Genomic DNA, 21,461 nt, shown 5'->3' on the forward strand with positions numbered 1-21,461 from the left:
TGAAACTTCTCTTAAAGTAAGAACAGACAAGAGAACACCATCTACTGAATTATTTCATGGGCCAGACTGTGTATATTTTAGCATACCAGGAGCTGACAAACTAATATGCCTTTGTGACAAAAACATCTAAAAGCTAATTCACATTGCACCACCAGATGCAAACCAAAGCCAACAGTCACCAGGATACAATAAGTAAACATGATTGAAAACAAGCGTCGACCAACACCAACATCTGAATTGGCCTTAACACAACTTAAATGTCACAACATATTTGAGACTTAACTATAAAATAAATGTTCAGAAAATTGTGCTATAAAACAAAACACCCTGGCTGACATACTGGCAAGTGGTTTTATCTGATGTAGCAGCCCTCCGTTAGAGGAGTGAGGAGACTATAAATGTATTTTGCATTAATGAAATATACTGCGAGTCCCCTCACTCCTCTAGCAGAGGACTGCATTCGGGTAGTTGACACACAACTTGTCCGTGAACATTTCCATCAACCATCTAAGTTTTAAATAAAAATAATACATGTATGTATTAACTAGCTAACTGTTTGGCCACTAATTGGTCATACGTTTTGATGTAGCCTAATAATGTATTAATAATCCAACTGATAAAACAAATGGACTAAAAAGCCTTTAATACATGAGTACAATCCTCATTGATTCTCGAAATTCTCAAACGTTCCTGCTTGACACTAAAGTAAGGTTTGTTCTCGCACATCAAGCAAGCACATTTATGCTTCTGCTTACCATATTTAATATGTGTTGATCAATGTTTACATGTAAAAGCCAAAATGAAACCTGTTCACCGTATAAAATCATTGTGTCTCTTCTTTGATTAAACTGCTTGATTCTTTTTGATTACTTTTGTAAATTTAGACATGGACTTTAAATGGATGGACAAGATGATGAAGGAATATTTACAATGTGTGTTCCAATGACGAACTTACAGGTTTGGAATGACATGAAGGTGAATAAATAATGACAGAATTTTCAATCGGTTAAATGGGAAAATCACAGTCATGTACTGTAAATTGCCATGATAATTAATGAATTGGATTTAAAATAGTTTTAGTTGAATTTTAGCACATCACACAGGAACACACGGCAGAAAATGCTTGAAATTTCATGTCAACTACCCATTTGCTCTCTGCAGCATGCTCGGCTAAGAACGATTCAGATGGAAATGATTCCTTAGGAGCCGCTGAGTCACGGCCCCTTTTGATAACCTTAAACAGCAGTTGCCAGAGAGGCGACGTCCTTGAGCTCTTGACGTAGCACTCTCTGCCTCATTCTCCTGTAGCCACAAGACATGTTGTCTGACATTTCCACAGATTCATCCTTTCATCCCCACAATAGACTACATGTTTACTGCCAGTGTTATAAAGTGACTTAGCAGCCATTTAAACAACTTGTGCTCTTGAATTCAAAATAAAATTGAATACAATACAGAAGTCTCGTGGGGTATTTTTTAAAGTCAAACTGTTTTTCACTCAATATGTCCAGGTTTGCTAAAATTGGGTTGGTTATGCGGATTTTTTGAAGAGAGAGTGTTTAGCAAAATACTGGAAATTGTTTGCAGCACCTTTAAGACATAAAAACAAACACAATAGTTAAGTGCTTCTACAATTAACAATGTCAGGTTAGCATTTTATTTGGTAATATGACAAGGAGATAGATATAGCGATGTCAGGAGGTACAGTATTTGCACTGATTTATCATTAGAATTGATTCATACAAATCAAAATTGTGGCGCTGGTTGTTATTAAAAATTTGTTAGCATGCGGGAGTGTGTAACACGATACAGTGGATAAACACAGTATTGGATTTATGCGGTGCCTGGGGTTTGCTAATGAACATCATAACTCCAGCAAGGGGAGGAGGCCTAATATGATGCTGATGCCTCCTGACTTGCGGCCATGATAAAGTGTGCCAATTACACATGAAGGCCACAGCATTGGGAGTGCTTAGATCTCACTGCTGATCTGTGAAATCAGAGTCATACAAGCACACACAGAAACAGCAATACACACACAGGCACGCACAGAGTGATAAATGTACAGTTAGCTGTGTAAAGTTTCCGTCTGTGAGTTGAAGGCTCTGCTGAAATGCCACTTCCTAGTCATGGCCTCAGGGCCGCTACGCCTGGAGTTGCCATGGAAGCAACGTCACGCTTGAGTAGAATATTGATTAGGTGTAAGAGTAGATGTTCACACACACACACACACACACCACATTGCTATGATGAAAGCAGCATATTCCTGAATAATTTTTTCTTAACTAAATTCAATACAGGTCACTCTTGAAAAGATACATGAACATGGGTGCATGGAAACAATAATATTCCTTGTTCATTCAATATTCCCACCAAAGGTTTTCCACAGTTGAAAAAAAAAAATAATAATAATTTGGAATGCATTTTGACATCAGATTTTGAAGCCAAAGGAGTCGTCACACTAATTAATATACATTTTAGGATACCTAATTTCTCTGACATCATGAGGGAAATTTGAAGTTCATAAAACTGAAAAAGAATAAATCAGTAGTGCAACAGTGTACCTGTAAATAACTACACAGTGTATTACGATTATTAACCCTTAAATTGTTATCTTAGTGAAAAAAGACATTAAAGGGCTGAGGAAAGGTACAGGGAATGTGCCCATTTTTGCCCATCTCTCTCTCTCTCTCTCTTTTTTTTTTTTTTGAACAAGTAGAAGAAGTAAAGCAATGGATTAATACCTTCTTCACTACAAAAGCAATGAAAAAAAGAATACCATGGCTGCAATGATTGCTCTGCGTAGGCAGTATTTATGCCATTTGGAACACACTCCTTGAAACTGTAGAACACAATTTACCTTTGCACTCTGTTGGTGAGCTGTTTTGACCACTTACATGTAAATGCAGCATATAAGCAACCGCTGTCATCCTCACAAACATCAAAATTCACATTTGCTTCTTTTTTACTTTTACAAAAACCAACACTCTGCAACGACCTTCAGGACAAGAGGAGAAAGAAACCTTCCCTCTAGCTTACTCAGAGAAAAACTACACTTTATTGTGCAGAATAAGACAGGATGATTAACTCAGCACATTTCCACACCACTGCCGCTCTCATTCAAAAACTAATTATGAAGCTTTGCATTTCTGTCAGGACTCCCACAAGGAGGAACAGTTTGGTGTGTTCCAGCGACAGGCTCCAATGACACACAGCTATGATCAGGTTTCTCTGATCCTCTGAGGAGAACAGGACAATCACGCAGGCGTGAGATGTTCAAACATACACAAATAACAAGGGGAAGAAAAAGGATCTTGACACAGGAATCCCTTAGTGACCCTGCACTGCACTGTAAAAGAACCATGGTGCTGGCGGAGCAAAAATGAACAAAAGAGCAAGCCAAATTATATCTGAAATATCAGCTACTTGATATTTTTTTAAACAGCTGTTGCATAAAAATAAGTCATGCTGATGTACTTAATAAAGAATATGTGATTTGTTAATTATTTATTTAACTGACAAATGTACAAAGAAAAGATGTCCAATGTTTTCACTGACCAACTTAAATGTGTTTTGTAAATATAAACAAATTTAGATTTTTATTGCTGCAACTGGGTATGTCTCACTTGTCCTTAAAAGTGAAGCTGTGGGCTCTTTGATCGCCCCCTGGTGGCTGGCTGCAGTACAGGTCATAAACCCCGCCCTCTCCATGTAAACGAATAGGACTTCAGTCAAAATAAAAAAATAACACTTCCAATACAATTTTCTGAAATATGGTTTCAGTCATTTAAGGTAGTTGCTATCACGCTGATAAATGTCCAATTGTTGGTTTTTGTGATATGTTTGATTTTAGCCAGTAATTTGATGCTATAAAAACAGGGCGTGTCTTTATGGTTGATTGGGTCTGCGGGAGTTTGGGCGGGAGTTTGATTCTGCGGCTCTACCTCACGACTCTACTGCGCAGACTCGGGCTCCAAATGACGTCATTTAGTCAAGATTGCAGCGGCCATACTGAGATGTATTCGCTTCACTTTTCTATAGTGGAAGGAAGTGGAGACATGTCGTCCATCTTTTTTTACAGTCTATGGTTGCAACACACTCCAAAAAAGATGGGACAGAGCAGAGGCATGTTTAACATCACATCAACCGTCTTTTAATTCCAAAGTTTAATCATTTGAGAATTAATTGTTTTGCATGCAAGTTTTTTGTCCAAATCTTGCTTGATACAAGACATCTGCTGCTCATCAGTCCGCAGTCATTCCTTTTCATGATGGGCCATACATTTTCAATAGGAGCCAGATCTACTGGCCAGTCAGTCACATCCACAAGCACATGCAGAATGAGACCATGGACTTCCCATGAAAGAAGTCATCTTAATGGCAGTATAGGTGCTGGTCATATAATTAGAATATCATCAAAAAGTTGATTTATTTCACTAATTCCATTCAAAAAGTGAAACTTGTATATTATATTCATTCATTACACACAGACTGATATATTTCAAATGTTTATTTCTTTTAATTTTGATGATTAGAGCTTACAGCTCATGAAAGTCAAAAATCAGTATCGTCCCGGGTTACTTGACTGTAACCCTGTTCCCCGAAAAAGCGGGAACGAGATGCTGCGCTGAAAGCGCTATGGGAACATTCTTTGTTCGACCGGTTGTTGAAGCACGTGTGTCAAACACGCCAAACTTGGCTTAAATAACATCGGTTAGGTGACGTCACTCGATTACGAACACCTGGAGGTTGCAACAAGTTTGTGATGCGGCAGGTTGGTCCTCTCCGCACACATTTGTTAGATTCTATAATTTGGATGTTCATGTTACTCCGGGCTCGCATGTCCTTGAGTCGACATCCCAGAGTCATGTCTGAGACCTCTTTCATGTTTGTGCGCACACACTACACAACATTTGGGGTCCAGACACTTCCAGTCTTGGCGTTGGTATTCTCGTTCCCATAGCGCTTTCAGCGCAGCATCGAGAGTAGCTTTTGATAGGGGAACGTAGAAGATGTTACTCTGCATGGCTTGGTGGGGAGAGTTGCTTTCTTCAGTGATGATGAGGTCCCAGGAGAGAGATAGCCCGCGAGCGTCTCTTCGATCTGGGGCATCATCATATAGCCCCGTGCCTTTGCATCAACGATAGTCGAGTAGATCGACGTCGATGGCACAAGAACACGGGACGAATATGGCTTATTCCAGAAACTCCAGTACTGAAACAATCTGGCAGTGAGCTGGGTCTGCATGGTGTGTCGTACACCAACTTTCGAAAACGCGCCATTTACTAGCATAAGTTCTTCTAGTGGAGGGAGCCCTAGCGCTCAGAATAGTCTCTATTACATCGGCTGGAAGGCCAGCATGTCTCAGTTAGTCCCCCTCAGGGGCCAGACATGAAGGTTCCAGAGCTCGGGCCGGGGATGAAATATTGTCCCCTGTGCCTGAGAGAGAAGGTCCCTCCTCACCGGAATCGCCAACAGCGAGCCGTCGAGGAGAGATATTAGATCTGAGAACCATATCCTGGTCGGCCAACGGGGCGCTATCAGTAAGAGGCGAGACCCCTCTTGACGGACCTTGGCCAGGACTCCTGGGAGCAGAGCGACCGGGGGAAATGCGTAAAGACACAGTCTGGGCCACACATGGGCCATCGCGTCCAGACCCAGGGGAGCTGGATGAGTCAGAGAGAAGTAGAGGGGACATTGTGCTGTCTCCTGTGAAGCAAAGAGGTCCACCTCTGCTTCGTAAAATCTTTCCCAGATTTGACTGACTACTTCGGGGTGGAGTTTCCATTCCCCGTGTATCACAGCTTGTCTGGACAGCAAGTCTGCTCCCACATTCATATGTCCGGGGATGTAAATCGCCCTGAGGGACAGGAACTTGTCCTGTGCCCAAAGCAGAACCTGGTGCGCTAGCTCGTTCAAGCGGCGCGACCGCAGTCCACCCTGACGATTTATGTAAGAGACTACCGCCGTGTTGTCCACCCGCACTAGGACATGGTAGCCTCTTAACTGCTGGAGGAAGTATTTCAGGGCCAGAAATACAGCCTTCATTTCGAGGCAATTGATGTGCCATTCGAGAAGATGACCTCTCCAGATCCCTTGGGCTGGACGGCCATCTAAGACCGCTCCCCAGCCCGTGAGGGATGCGTCTGTCGTTAGCATCTTGCGACGACAGCACGGACCTAGAGTGGGACCCAAAGTCAGAAACCGGGGTCTGAACCACATAGAAAGGGTACGAAGCCCTGGCGCGTAACCCTTATTTGCCTCTGGGGATTGGCCCTTGGATGAAATCCCCTGGCTCTGAGCCACAACTGAAACGATCTCATGTGCAGGAGACCCAAGGGTATCACCGTGGATGCAGCTGCCATGAGACCTAGAACCCTCTGAAGGTAATGAACAGTAATCTTTTGGCCTAGCTTGATGTTCTTTAGGGCGTTTAGAATGGATTCGACGCGTGCAGGAGACAGCTGTGCCCGCATCGTGATCGAATCCCATACGACCCCCAAATCGTTGTCCTCTGAGCAGGAGAGAGAATGCTTTTCTTGGCGTTGAGTCTCAACCCCAGAGATTCGAGATGAGCTAGGGGCGACATCCCGATGTCGGCGCTAGCTCCTGAGACTGAGCCAGAATCAGCCAGTCGTCTTTGTAGTTTAAAATGCGGATGCCCTGGAGTCGTAGAGGAGCCAGAGCTGCATCCATGCATTTGGTGTAAGTCTTGAGGTGACAAGGCTGGGCGAGCGGAAGAACCCGATACTGGTAGGCTTCGCCCCGGCGAACCTCAGGAACTTCCTGTGTTGTGGCAATATTTCTATATGAAAATAAGCGTCCTTTAGATCGATAGTCACAAACCAATCCTCTGATTGGATGTGAGAAACAATCATCTTGATTGTCAGCATTTTGAACTTGTATGTTCTGAGGTAGTGGTTCAACCCGCGAAGATCTAAAATCGGACGCAACCCCCATCTTTCTTGGGAACAAGAAAATACCGGCTGTAATAGCCTGACTGTCTGTCTGGCAGGGGAACACGTTCTATGGCCCCTTTGTCCAGCAGAGTTTGCAACTCCTGTGTCAACAAATGCGCTCGTTCCGGTTTCACGGAAGTCAATTGACCCACCAGTGCTCAAGTCTTTCAGCAGGTCAGCCTGATATGCCTGCAAAACCGCCATAGTGTGCAAAGCAGTACCAGCCTGACCCGCTGCCTGAAAGGCTTTCCCCACCAATGAAGATGTTACTCTGCATGGCTTGGTGGGGAGAGTTGCTTTCTTCAGTGATGATGAGGTCCCAGGAGAGAGATAGCCCGCGGCGTCTCTTGATCTGGGGCATCATCATATAACCCGATGCCTTTGCATCAACGATAGTCGAGTAGATCGGCGTCGATGGCACAAGAACACGGGACGAATATGGCTTATTCCATGAGCAGGTTAACTCGTCATGGAGGTCACCGAGGGAGAGACCGTCGCTGAGGCCCCTCCCCGACCACCCGACAGATATCTGTCGTCTAACTGGCGCTTGGGGACTCTTGCTCCTGCGGCCAGTCTAGGTGTAACCGATCGACTGCCCGAGTAACCACCTCGAGTAACTCCTCATATGCTTTCTCATCACGAGAGGAGCGCTCTGAGGTGGCACTCTCCACCTCCCAGAAGCAAGAGATGAAGTCTCCTCGGCCCGTTCAGAAGAAGCGCCAAGCCGCGAGAAACGGACGCGAGAGATTCATGATCTGGCGAGAGCGCGAGAGAAAGGGGCAAGTCCGTCTCGCGCCTCGGCCAGATCGGCACGCGATCCCCACGAGCTTTTAAAGAAGGCGAGCGCCAAGCACTTTGATCGAGAGGAGATCGCAGTGCTTGCACTCGCCCTCGAGCCCGAGGATCGCGTGCTCTTCCCCCAAACACTCAAAGCAGAAAGCATGGAGATCATCGTCAGAGAGCTGCCTCTGACAAGAAGGTAAACAACTCCTATGCTTTCAGCGCAGCATCGAGAGTAGCTTTTGATAGGGGAACTCAAAATATTAGAATATTACTTGAGACCAATACAAAGAAAGGATTTTTAGAAATCTTGGCCAACTGAAAAGTATGAAAATGAAAAGTATGAGCATGTACAGCACTCAATACTTAGTTGGGGCTCCTTTTGCCTGAATTACTGCAGCAATGTGGCGTGGCATGGAGTCGATCAGTCTGTGGCACTGCTCAGGTGTTATGAGAGCCCAGGTTGCTCTGATAGTGGCCTTCAGCTCTTCTGCATTGTTGGGTCTGGTGTCTCTCATCTTCCTCTTGACAATACCCCACAGATTCTCTATGGGGTTCAGGTCAGGCGAGTTTGCTGGCCAATCAAGCACAGTAACACTATGGTCATTGAACCAGCTTTTGGTACCTTTGGCAGTGTGGGCAGGTGCCAAGTCCTGCTGGAAAATGAAATCAGCATCTCCATAAAGCTTGTCAACAAAAGGAAGCATGAAGTGCTCTAAAATTTCCTGGTAGATGGCTGCGTTGACTGTGGACTTCAGAAAACACAGTGGACCAACACCAGCAGATGACATGGCAGCCCAAATCATCACAGACTGTGGAAACTTCACACTGGACTTCAAGCAACATGGATTGTGTGCCTCTCCACTCTTCCTCCAGACTCTGGGACCTTGATTTCCAAATGAAATGTAAAATTTACTTTCATCTGAAAAGAGGACTTTGGACCACTGAGCAACAGTCCAGTTCTTTTTCTCCACAGCCCAGGTAAGACGCTTCTGACGTTGTCTCTGGTTCAAAGAACAAGAGATACCCAGAATTTATACTGTAGGGATGGTCATTTATTCAAACTCAAATGTAAATATCTAATATTTTGAGATACTGATTTTTGACTTTCATGAGCTGTAAGCTCTAATCATCAAAATTAAAAGAAATAAACATTTGAAATATATCAGTCTGTGTGTAATGAATGAATATAATATACAAGTTTCACTTTTTGAATGGAATTAGTGAAATAAATCAACTTTTTGATGATATTCTAATTATATGACCAGCACCTGTATATGTCTCAATCCCAATATATGCCTTCATGTCAATGGTACCTTTGCACATATGCCAGTCACCCATGACGTTTGCTCTGCTGCATCCCCATACCATGACAAACGTTTGCTTTTACATCTGTCGTTGATCAAATCTGGATGGTCCCTTCGGTCATTGGGACTGAGAATTTGATGTCAGTTTTTCCCAAGAACAAGCCGAAACGTGGACTCATCTGACAGCATACATTTCCACTGTCTTTTTGACTATCTGAGATGAACTCTGGCCCAAAGAACCCGGCGGCATCACTGCATAGAACTGATGTATAGCTTTCTCCTAGTAACAGAGATTCAAGTTGTATTTCTTAATGCAGTGGCAGACTGTGGCAGACAGATTTCTTAAGTGCTCTTGAGCACATGCGGTTACATTTTACATCGCAGCATGATGGTTTCTTATGCAATTCCATCTGAGGGCTCAAAGGTCATGCACGTTCACCTGAGGTTTCCTGCCTTGCCCAATATGTACTAAGATTTCTCTGGATTCCCTGAATCGTTTCACAATATTATGTATGGTAGTTGGTGGAAGACCTAAATTCTTTGCGATTTTGCAATGAGAAATGTGATTTTTGATTGCCTCTTTATCTCATGAAGTTTGGCACGAAGTGGCTTTGCTGGCAAAGACTGAGATGCTCCTTTCATAGTCAATCATTATACCCTCACTTATTACCAATTCACCTGCTTATTTTGCCTCTGTCCAAACTTTTTTGGAGTGTGTTGCAGCCATTAACATTTATTTATATTTACAATATACATTTAAGCTGGTCAGTAAAAACATTAGAAATAGTTTCTTTGTACTTTTGCCAATTAAATAAATGTTAAAGGGAATTAACAAATCACAGATTCCACTGCATTTTACAAAATGTCCCAACTTTGTGGAATTGGGGTTTTACTTGAAACCTGTCCTGTGACCACACGGTATAATACAGTGTATTGAAGTACTATGTCATTTGCATATTTTACATTCCATGTGTACTTCTTTTTACACACTGTATAGTAAGGAAGTAGGCATATTCAAACACAGAAAGTTATATTTTAGTGAATATTTCTTGCAGAACCACTGACTTTTTCAGTGTTGTTTTAAGTGAAGTGTTAAAAATGTATCACCATTTGTCAAATAGAACAAGTAAGGGATAATCAACGGCTAGCGGTGAATTAAAGGATTTTAAATGCACAATGTGGAGGCAAAGAACCGCCCGACGCAAAGTGCATTTAAAATCCTTTAATGCATGGCTAGTCGTTGATTATCCCACTTATTCCATGATCATTTGCCAAGTTATAGACAAGTTAAAACTAGTATTGCTCTTTGCAGCGCAATATTTGACCGAATGGGTAATGACAGTTATTTTTGTCAGTTACGGCATGAAATATGTGCGGTAGATCACATTTATTTGAATGAATTATAGCATTAATGCAACTACCTGTGCATTAAACGGTTTTACTGCATACCTGCCAGCCAATCAGAATTCAATATTCAGACAGACCATGGAATAATGCATGTGAAACAAGTGAACAATGTCAAGTGAAATCCAATGAAGAAGAAAGTGGGGGTGAGACTACTATCTAAAACATTTTTAGTGTACTGCTATAGTTAGCAGAAGCATTATTATAACAGTATTTTAACAGGCCTTAAATGGCAGTATGACCAATAGCAGTATTTTAACAGGCCTTATATGACTAACTTTGTGTGTGTGGTTGCTCATTTAAAATACTCCAAATTTACTTACATTAGAACGAGGTTAAGAACAAATGCCTGTGTGTACGTGCATGTTGTCAATTATTAGTGAATGAGACCCATTGTTGTTATTCTTTCAATACACTATACAGCGTGTCATTAGCAATTTTAAAACTACTGACCAATCAGATGAATCAGGGGCAGGATAAGCGTCCAACATTCTGTCCAATATCTCCAAGCACATCATATCCATGAAACAAACAAATCCTGCTCTGCATACATAAACATGTGTCCTTTGTCCCGAGTTGTGCATGTGTGTTAAAGGTTATGGCATGTACTGTAACATTGTAGAGCTGCACAGGTGGTGATTGGGGTCCAATGAGAGTTCTGCTGTGTGCTGATCAGCATTTGATTATCTTCCCTGAGCAGCAGCACACTGTAGCCCAGTGCCTTCATTAGCATCTCATCTGCATAATATCTGAGCCAGAGTAAGTGCATTTGCATGCTCAACAGTTCAGCCCCTCCTCTTAAGTCTGCCTATCGATACAGTCCAAACATTTTACAGAACTGCAGGTCTTTATTTTGTTTCTCATGTGAATAAAGACTTTGCAACTTCTTGGCATATTGATGAAAATAGCAGTCTAAAAATAGCTATTTTTATTTTTATTTATTTTATTATTATTTTTTTTTTTTTACCAGTAAATGTTTAATATGTACACCACATCTACACCACAGCTAAGATTAGGGGGAAACACCTTTCTCCAAGAATTAAGAAAACAAACCACACAATGACCCTGTTGCTCCCCTTCCGTGTTCCAGTATTTCTAAAATGTTCTCTCCAGTCATCCGATGGGCATATGAAAGCCATGGCATGTACCTGGGCCACGCTCATGCAGAGGCAGAGACTGCCCTTACTTTAAGGTCATGAGTTTTAGGATGCTGCGCCAGGGTTGCACTTATTCTTAATGACGAGCCAGCTTCATGTGCTCCCCCACCCATGGATTCAATGTGTTCTCAGGAAGCAGTGGAGCCACAGAGCCAAAAAAAAGAGCTCAACTTGATTCAAGTCCTGTGTGCCTCTCCACACGTTCTCACTCCCAACTTGTCACATATTGATGCTTGGTCAGGTTCCCTCGGCGTTGATTTTTGATCTTCAACGTACCCCTTTAGCGTCACTTTTCGAAGTGCAGGGTCCTCCATTGTTTTCAGTTGTTTGTATTAATTTAATGGTTTGAATGCATTTGCAAAAAATAGAAATAATTTACTATAAATTTCTACTTTCATTGTAGCACCTAACCCCACCCCTACCCTACACCTACCCACTTCTGAACAATATAAAACACGTAACAGGCAAATATAAGTATACAGTCACAGGTATTTCTTGCAAAAACTGACCATAAAAAAAGCAGTATAAAAGCATTACAAACAAGTCATGTTGCATTCCAAGTCTTCTGAAGACATAAGATATCTTTATGCGGAGAGTAGACCATAAGGCTTTAATTGCTGAAAAAGATCCTGCTCCGTTAATGCACTCACATCTCATTCAAAAAGATACTCCCATAGCATGATGCAATCGGTCACAAGACACACAAGAGCCAATAGCATTTCACAACCAAGGTTGACGTAAGGCCTCTTCTGGCGGCATTTTTTGAATTTGCGCACAGAATGCAGCACAGAGCACACAGGATCTGGACTTTACGCCAGATGGAGACAGCGATTGCGTCTATTCCTCTCACAAATCAATCACTTTGCCTCGGAAGACTTGGAATATTAATACGTTTTGAATAAATTATGACTGTAGTTGTATCTGCCTGTTATATCTTGTGTTTTATTGACAAATGGTAGGTTTAGGGGCAGGGGTTGGGTTATGTGCTCATAAATGTGTAAATAGTGTATATAAATAATTTATTAAATAAATAAAATAATAATGTATATAAATAAAACTGCTGTGACTGTTTACATTGAAAAATCACATCCCAACAAATATCCAATAATGGCAATATTACCAATTATATAATTTAATCATTACGATAAAATTCCCAGTGTCTTTCGCGTCGGCATATTGATGCCAAGGGTTTCTTATTTAAAGCAATGGAGGGACCCTGCTCGTCGAAAAATGACGTGGGGCGGTAAAGGGGTACTCTGTGTGTCAAAAAGTGACACAAAAGTGACACCAATATGTGACGATTTGGGAGTGAGAATGTGTTGGCCTCTCACTCTCCCAATCCTGCACCCTCAACTGATCCACACCCACACCACATCATCTATCCCTCTGCTGGAGTCCACAGTTTGGTCAGGTTCTGTGGTTCAGACAATGGGGACGATGCCATGTTTTTGGCAGCTTCTGAAGGGGAAGACTGGTCCAGTGCTTGGAAGGAGTCTAGCACCCCCCCTTCAGAACAAAATGGAAGAGCAATCCTTTGGTGCCAAAGCAGAGCTTTTAAATGTGATTTCTAAAACTGTTGAAGAGCTTGGCCTGGAATGGTCTCCACCTGTTGAGTCTGTTTGCAGCTGGCTGGCTGGATGGATGATTGGTTTCTGCAGTTGTGCCACCATCAGAGGGCCACCCCTTCTTTATAAGGTCCATAATAGACTCTGAGGACCATGTCACACCCAATATTCGGCTCATGCACACACTTCAAGAGTGAGTATCTGTGACGCCTATCTCACAGCAATAGCACCATGGTATTTTTATTGAAGGGGCGTGGATATGGGCCTGCGAGGACAGATGCTTTCAGCACAGGTTAAATGGCTATTTACTTCACTACAATGGCCGTACAGCCTTCGGTACCTGGACAGGTGCAGAATTGCAGCAAATTGTGGAAAATCAACTGTTTGGAGCTGCAGTGCATCGGGTGTTCAAAGCGTTTCAACCAGAAGAACAGAAACCAACATGTTCTTGTTTTTACGGACAACATGGCAGTGGCAGAGTCCAAATATCAGCAGTGATGCGGCAAACCGTGCTCACTGTACAAGGTAGACGGCTCCTATTGTGGGCCGATCATAATTTTCTCTTGATTCAGGCAGCGCATGTCCCAGGCTTTCTGAACTGCAGCGTGGACTTGCTGTCATGATTTGGAACAGTTTTGGACAGGCAAAGGTAAACGGACAGGCAAATATGTATTCCCACTAGTGGAGACAGAGAAACAGCTGTGGTAGCACCGAAATGGCCCAGCCAGCTATGGTTTTAGGAGATGGTGGAGCTACTGTCTGCAGCTCTCTGGACCATCCTGCTGAGAAGGGATCTGTTCTCTAAGGCAAGGGGAATTATCTGGCATCCTCAGCAAGAGCTGTGAAGCCTGCAAGTCAGAGTTTGGAGCTCACCAGTGTTAGAAGGGTTATCTCGACACGTTTTGGAGGCTAAAGCCACTTCTACAAGGCACCTTTATTTTCTAAAGTGGGCTGTTTTCCATTGTGGTGGTCAGCTCACACCAAAGACCCTGTGAATTGTACAGAGTCAGTTATTCTTTATTTTTTTACAAAAGCGTTTAGATGATGACCATATGCCATCATCGCTGAAAGTTTATGTTGCAGCTATTGCAGTTCATCATCTCCAATTCTCTGGCCGCACTATCGATAAGAATGATCTCATTATCAGATTTCAAAAAGGGAGTGCTAAGATATTACATCCTCTGTGTCCTTCTATTCTGCATACACGTGATCTGGCTCTAGTGCTGAAAGCTCTTAAAGGCCCATTTTACGCCCAAAAGTGACAAGCTGGAGCACAACTGGATATTAACCATGATTTTTATACTTGCTAGTCAGTGACAGGTGGTATTAAGGGGAAGGGCATTCTCATTTAAACAGCATATGATTGGACAACTATTTGAACATGTCCATAAAAAGTAGATGAATAATTAATTATTTTGATCTGTATTCCAAGGAAAATAAAGACTGTACATTTTAATTGTTTATCTGCTAAAAGTAGCCTAGAATGGCTTCAAAGATGGTTTCAAAGCTAACATTCTCAAAGCCTTAAAACTTTGATTTTTGTCTAATGAGGTCATTATGAGAAAACAAATGCACCAAGAATAAAAGAAAAGAAAATGACACGGAAGAGAGTACAAGGAGGAAAAATAAATTTCAACTGATAGTTGAGTGATGTTGAAGAGATGTTCATGAGAAAGAGAGAGGGAGAAAGTGCATTAGCTGAGTGAACGAGGAATCAATAACTGGCGAAATCCCAGTGCTGGACAAGACAGTGACTGAGCAGAGCATGGGGATGAGATGAGGAACAAGAGAGGAGTGAGACTGAAAAATGAGTGTTCAAGAGAGAAAGAATGGGGAACCAAAAGTGAAGTAGGAAGGTACTGATGCCAAAAGAACTATTCAGAGGGAATTGGCTTTTTTAATTACATCTGTGTTACTATTATTAACAGAGGACATCTTTAGTTTCATGCACTGAATTTTAAATGAGACTGGAATCTTTGTAGTTTTTACTGATGAGAGTGTTATTTGTCTGGATGTCGGTGAAGATCAGAAGATCATGATTTGTGCATCACAAAGCCACAGTCACATCTGACACCTCTCCATTTGGTCAGTTCTGACCTGTCTATGATGAGAAATCTAAGGACTCTCCTTATTAGTTTGCCACCCAAACAGGGATAAAGACTGCCAAAAGGCAATCAAAAAAGTGAGAAAGTGTGTACAAACCAGGGAAAATTACTTCATTCCTAAAGCTTGATGTGTTGCCATGTGACTAGATGCAACTGAACTAGAACTAGAAATACAACACAAACTAAACACAAAACGACCCCACCAACTAAGGCTGACATAAAATACTGCAATTAAATATTCCATTTATAAGTGAATAATGCACAAATGCACATTTTTGTGGTTTATGTGTGTCTGTAATGTTACAGGTTGCTAAAGGCATATTGTGAGTCTGAACAGTGCTAGCCATGTTACATAAGCACTGACGCACACTAGAGCAATGAGACAGAGATGAATTTAGTTGATGCCCACAGGGCCAAAAGTCATCGCTGAAAAAAATTAACATATGGAAGAACATAATGGCTTACTACACCCCACATAAGAGCACAGACAAAATTATTATATACTACTATGGTATATACTATATACCACATACATACGATATACTATACTGTGCTAGTGATGTACAAAACATGATTCAGTCACAGGTCCATACTAAAATTAAAAACTGTACCGATATTTTGTACCTGTGCACTGCAGCCAAGCTATCTGCTGATTGATCTATATCCTGTGAAGTTTTGATGGTTACTCTTAATTGGCATTACCTTTTCACACTTTATTAGGTACCCAATAAACTTTAAAGGGGCCGTGAAATGCATTTTATTATTATTATTATTATTATTATTGACTGTTTCAACGGCAACAACATAAACAAACGTTCATGCACATAACTTAACTTCTGGTAGACTTCCAAATAGAATCAATAACAACAGCCAAGTCCCTCTAGAGTAGCTTATTTTTTGATAACAAGCAAAATATGTTTGCTGTGTAGATCAGACGGGTTTATTGAAAATGCAAATTCATTCTCTGCCAGCAGGAGGTGCTTTAAAGCAGGAGAAATAGAGGTTTCCCCGGTAACGGCTGTACACAAAGCAGGGCAAAGCTTACAAATGCTGCTTTATCAGGCATATAACATGCAAGATGAAATGAAAATGACATTTTTAAATTTTAAATGTGCAGTACGTGCTCTTGTTTATTCAACAAAGCCTCAACAAACATCAAAAAATCGGTCAGTTTTGATGTTTGATATTGTGTTTTTGTCATTTCTCCATTTCATGACCCTTTTAAGCAGTTTACTTAATTAGTATCTTTATTGAAGTGTATTCTTATATTGTTTCTTTATTTTATCACTGAATGTTTCCTTAAATTTAACAGAATTTAAGAACAAACTGTTGTTTGTTATATTCATTGGCTTTGTCAGTGTTTCTTGGATTTGGTTATTTTGCTGTTGTAGGCTGTAACCACCTTTAAAATAACTTAAATCATTTGCAAAGTGATATGGAATGCACTCAAGGTCTGTCTGGTACTAACTTAGCTGTGCATTTCCTGAAAAATAACTGTACACCTTAGAACATTTATCAACCAATCAGATTCAAGCATTCAACATCCCTATAGTATAAATAACTTGTTTACTATACAGTACATTGTATACACACTGTGCACTATTTACAATAGTAGTATTATACACTGTAAACTGCATACTATTTGCTACGCTATACCAATTTATTAGAAGGTGATTCAGATGGTCTGTTGTCTTTTGGAACATGGTTTGATGTGTGCATGTGCATGCATCTAACGAATCCCAGTCCTAAGAGGTGGGGATTTTTGGATGAATCCACCCAGAAATCTAGAGCACTAAAATGCACAGAGGAAAAAAAAAAGAAAGGGAGAAAATGAGAGATAAAGTCTTTGTTCAGAGGCAGAATCTTTGAGGGGATAATTAGTAAGAGTGAGCGCTGAGGACTGGGGCCGAAGAGTGAAACTCTAAAGCTCCGAGCAGAGATTATCTAAACCAGAGCTGAACTTCTCCTGACTCTTCTAATCACTCCTCAAAGACGGCTAGTCACATAGCATATCTCTCACACTGCAGTAGCCAGCTAACCCACCCAGCCCCAGTCACTTCAAACTCTAGTCTAGTCTTGTGCAGTCTCTAGATTAGCTCTGAGCAGAAGCCGTTTGGATGACCTTCAGCCACCAGTAATTTCATCATCCTCAGCACCAGCACACTGATTCTCAGCCATTAGCCTAAGCTAATAACGTCTTCTCGTCTCACTAAAACATAAGTAGAGGGTTGGTGAAGTGCTGATTTCATTTTCCTCCTCCAGTACATGAAAGAAAACTGTTACGATTAGCTGTCTCTTCCATTATCTGCTATGTGTGGGGTTGCTAGCACAGTATAATTTGTTCATTTACGTAAATGTTTTGGCTTCTTTACCATTTGTATTGATAGGTTGTGTATAGAGAGGACAGGAAATGTTTCTAATGTGGTGTCAAAACAACTTGAAGCGTCAAAGTCACATGTCATCTCAGAATGCTGACAAGCCAACTCACAGCTGCACCTAGATGCACTTTGCCTTTTCTTTGGTGCTGTTTTAAATGCATCTGACAATCTATTATTTTAGAATAGCTAAATAATTTTACACATAATCTTAGTATTGCTATCTGTTTATATATAGGGCATTGGAACTTCCAGCATGTTGTAGTATTTTGGTTACATTAAAAGCACAATTCCAAAAACATTTGCTTCAGTTTTAGCAAAAAAATTACCATCAATGTGCTATTGACAATTTTGATTTTGAGTTTTTGTTTGTTTGCACAAACTACAAGATCTCAACTCGGAATTGTTCACTTTTCAAGATAAATAAAAGTGAATAAAAAGTTAGAAACAACAGGGAAGAGATCCAACAGGTTGGTTTATATGAAAGGTTCTGTCTCAGCATCTCTGGTTTTAAAGCATAAATATGTGGTGGTGTTGTAATACACTCGACCTGTCCCAGGAGTCACTGACTCAGCCCAAAACACAAGCACTGTCTGAATTATATACCTAACATCTTCAAAATCCAGTCTGTTAACGCACTCAGCAATGCGATACATGAGGCACTGCAACATTATATGCCTCAGAAATCGAAAGTATTATTTCAATAAATCACCCCCTCCAGACATCGCCATCTCACTGCGAATTAGACGATTCGTCCATTTTGACAGCAAAAATTGGTTTCTTGATCAGCATTTCTTTTTCATGTTTCCAAGTAAAATATCTAAAACATCCTTAAAATTAGAAAACTAAATTGCTAATGAGGTTAACTGACATAATAAGGAAAGCATGCAATACCTTTATTTCTGCCTACATAGGGGTTCAGAAGTTCCACAGAGAGAAACAGGAAGGGAGATGTCAACAAGAAGGACAGTGGGAAAGAAAGAGACAGGGACAGTAAATTGTAGGATGAGAGTTATTGTGCACACATACACATTCAGGACAAATTCGCATGCACTTTAGGATAATATGAGCATTGGATACAAGCACACTGGAGTATCTGACTTGATTTTTCTTAGAATTCCTTGTACTACAGAATAACGCTTCCCCATCCATGTCACTTGAATTGAGGTGGGAAAAAAGCGTGTTAGTGTTTCTCAAACTAACAGATGCTCAGGGACAGAGCTTGGCACAATTTCGTATTTCTGGTCTGGCATATGTTGATTCATATATTCAGCTGAATCTTTCTCCATAAGGACTAACCTATTCTGTGTCCGGTTCAGAGGCTTGTCCATCTCCACTGAGAACCCATTGTAGGCATGCAGCCAAGACAATTGTATACATTTCTGTGCCAAGTGACCTTAATTAGTAAGTGGCATTTTTTATTTTATTTTTTTTTACAATGAGAACAATAATATACACAAGACAAACTATTATAAAACATATAGCTATTTAAATTAACCAAGCATGAAATGTAGGTCATTTTTAAACAATATCAAATTATGTTGATATAATCTATCCATTAAAAAAGCAATATATTTTTAATTAATAAACTACATTTAATTACCAATAACATTTAGCTCAGAATTTAGCATGCAACCCTGTTACTGCGCTATTTTCCATCAGTCATTGCTGAAAATTATGACAGCCATCAAGAAACATAATTTGAACCCTTTCGACAGCATGACAGGTAGGCAAGCACATACTGTAATCTCATTCTAAAATGATTATTTATTATGTTTATGCAAACTGTATTGTTGACTACATTTGTCATGCTTGACTATTCAATCCTGTTGCCAGAGCTGTTGTTAAAAAAAAACACTAAATATTTTGTAATATTATCAATTTGTCTGCACTGACACAATTATCTTATGCAGAGCTGCTTTTAAAAAGTTTGACCTTCATACGTTGACAATATTTTCTGAATTTCTTTTCACTATTTAAAAGCTTAAATTAATTTTTATTTTGTTAGATCATATTCTGTACCCTCTTAGTGTGGATTGCTAACTCATAAGCTCAATGCACAGATAAAATTGTAGAAATATAAGAAAAGTTGGCAGAAGCCCAGAATTCGGGACAAAACCATCATGGCAGATCATTCATACAGCACACACTTAAAAAGCAAAACCTGTTTAAAAGGAATAATTATATTAACATGCCCTGTTGCTTCCTTTCAGCATCGCTCATTCAGAGAAGAGCTGTTCCGTTTAGCTCAGGGATATATTATTTATAGCTGCATAGTAATTCTGCCAGTCTATGAATGATAAGTAATATGGAGGGCAGATCAGTGATCATACATTACGGGTCAGTTGGCACTGCAGCAGCCGAACAGATAAAAGAGAATGTAACTCGCTATGACATCACGGAGAGAGTCAACCTTGAGAAAACAGCACTCCTAACCTGACAGTTCACCGCAGTATCATAGAATGAAATTACATAAATCAGCAAGAGGACAATAATCATGCAGTGTCACGAGGGCAGAGCCAATCATAAAGCAGGATGCAGTGCAGGGAGCTGTGAGCACATGCAAGAGCAGATGCAACAACAATGTAAACACATTGGAAAATGTGCACTGAGAGAATTGAGACTGAGCATACCTTGAGGTGACTTCACCATATGCGCGAACCCTTGGGAAAGAAAATGAGAGTGATAGAGAAAGAGAGAAAACTTGAGAACACCAATACCAATACTGTTCAGGTATTGTGACCACTCATGGTTTGCTCACAGACAAACCATGGCTATCACACTAAAGCTGAAGCTTTCTGCAATAAAAAAAAGCTTCTCATGCAGAAAAGAGTTTGACAACATTTCTACCTCCCTAATCCAGGACAAATGTGCTAACATTAATTAGGGCTGTCAATTATTTTACGATTTAATTTCAATTTTGTGACAGCACGTCTGTAGATTATTTTTATTTGGTGACTTTATAGTATATGGATCAAAAAACACAGTAAAACTGCAGGGTACAACTGGGCTAAAGGCGCCCCGGGGCACAAAAACGTGGCATAGCACTTTCTAAAACATCCGCTTTTCAAGATGCACGTGTATATTTGTCTGATCCTTGATGCGATCGCGCGCAATAGCGCAAAGTTGATTCTGTGCTTACTTGATCTAATATTTTATGATTTTTTTTAAATGTCGTAGATTTAAGTAGCAAATTAGAATCGCTAAAATGAATGAATGAATTAAGCAACGCTTTTAAGTAACGAAAGAATATGTAAAAGTATGGTATTTGGGGTAAAAAGTGCCCCTGCTGTTGGGGCTAAAAGGCACATTAATTAACATGATAATTAATAGATAGCTGACTTTTCCATTTGCTGACATGACATGGTTAGATTCAGATGGTAAATATCATATATTATGTTGGGTGTCCATATTAGAGATAATCACCATGTTTAGAATGAAACCATCATATTTAAAAACATGATATTAATAATATCATATAATAAAATATAATTTGTTGTTACTACTGTAAACATATATTCAATTATTATTGGATCTCCTTCAATGCTTTCAGAATCTTTACTTATTATAATGATTTTGTTTCTGTATTTTAAAATATATATTTTCATATTGACATTTTAATGACAGTATATTTATTGAACAAAAATGTATCAAATTAATTATTTTATTTTTCAAAATAAGCAGAAAATAGTACAAACTTTACTAAAGTGATTGTTTTGAACAAGTATTAACTTGCCATTATTTTAAAAAAACATTTTAGCTGAAGTATCTGTATCAATACCGTGTGCCTTTTACCACATGCTGGTGAGC

At 40.4% G+C, this 21,461-nt stretch overlaps 1 protein-coding gene across 15 annotated transcripts in view; it reads right to left on the reverse strand.

The window, feature by feature from the left end:
* nrxn3b (neurexin 3b) overlaps window positions 1-21,461 on the reverse strand; it is a 357,597-nt gene that overhangs the window by 321,496 nt on the left and 14,640 nt on the right. For all 15 annotated transcript variants that reach the window (XR_009267577.1, XR_009267579.1, XR_009267578.1 and 12 more), the window contains exon 4: window positions 20,285-20,314. Coding sequence is in view for 11 of the 15 variants with exons in the window: in XM_058755796.1 (XP_058611779.1) it covers window positions 20,285-20,314 (30 nt within the window). In the remaining 4 variants the exon portion in view is untranslated. The remainder of the gene's footprint in view (window positions 1-20,284; window positions 20,315-21,461) is intronic.

Source organism: Onychostoma macrolepis, chromosome 20 (assembly GCF_012432095.1).
Source record: "Onychostoma macrolepis isolate SWU-2019 chromosome 20, ASM1243209v1, whole genome shotgun sequence".
Taxonomy (NCBI): Eukaryota; Metazoa; Chordata; class Actinopteri; order Cypriniformes; family Cyprinidae; genus Onychostoma; species Onychostoma macrolepis.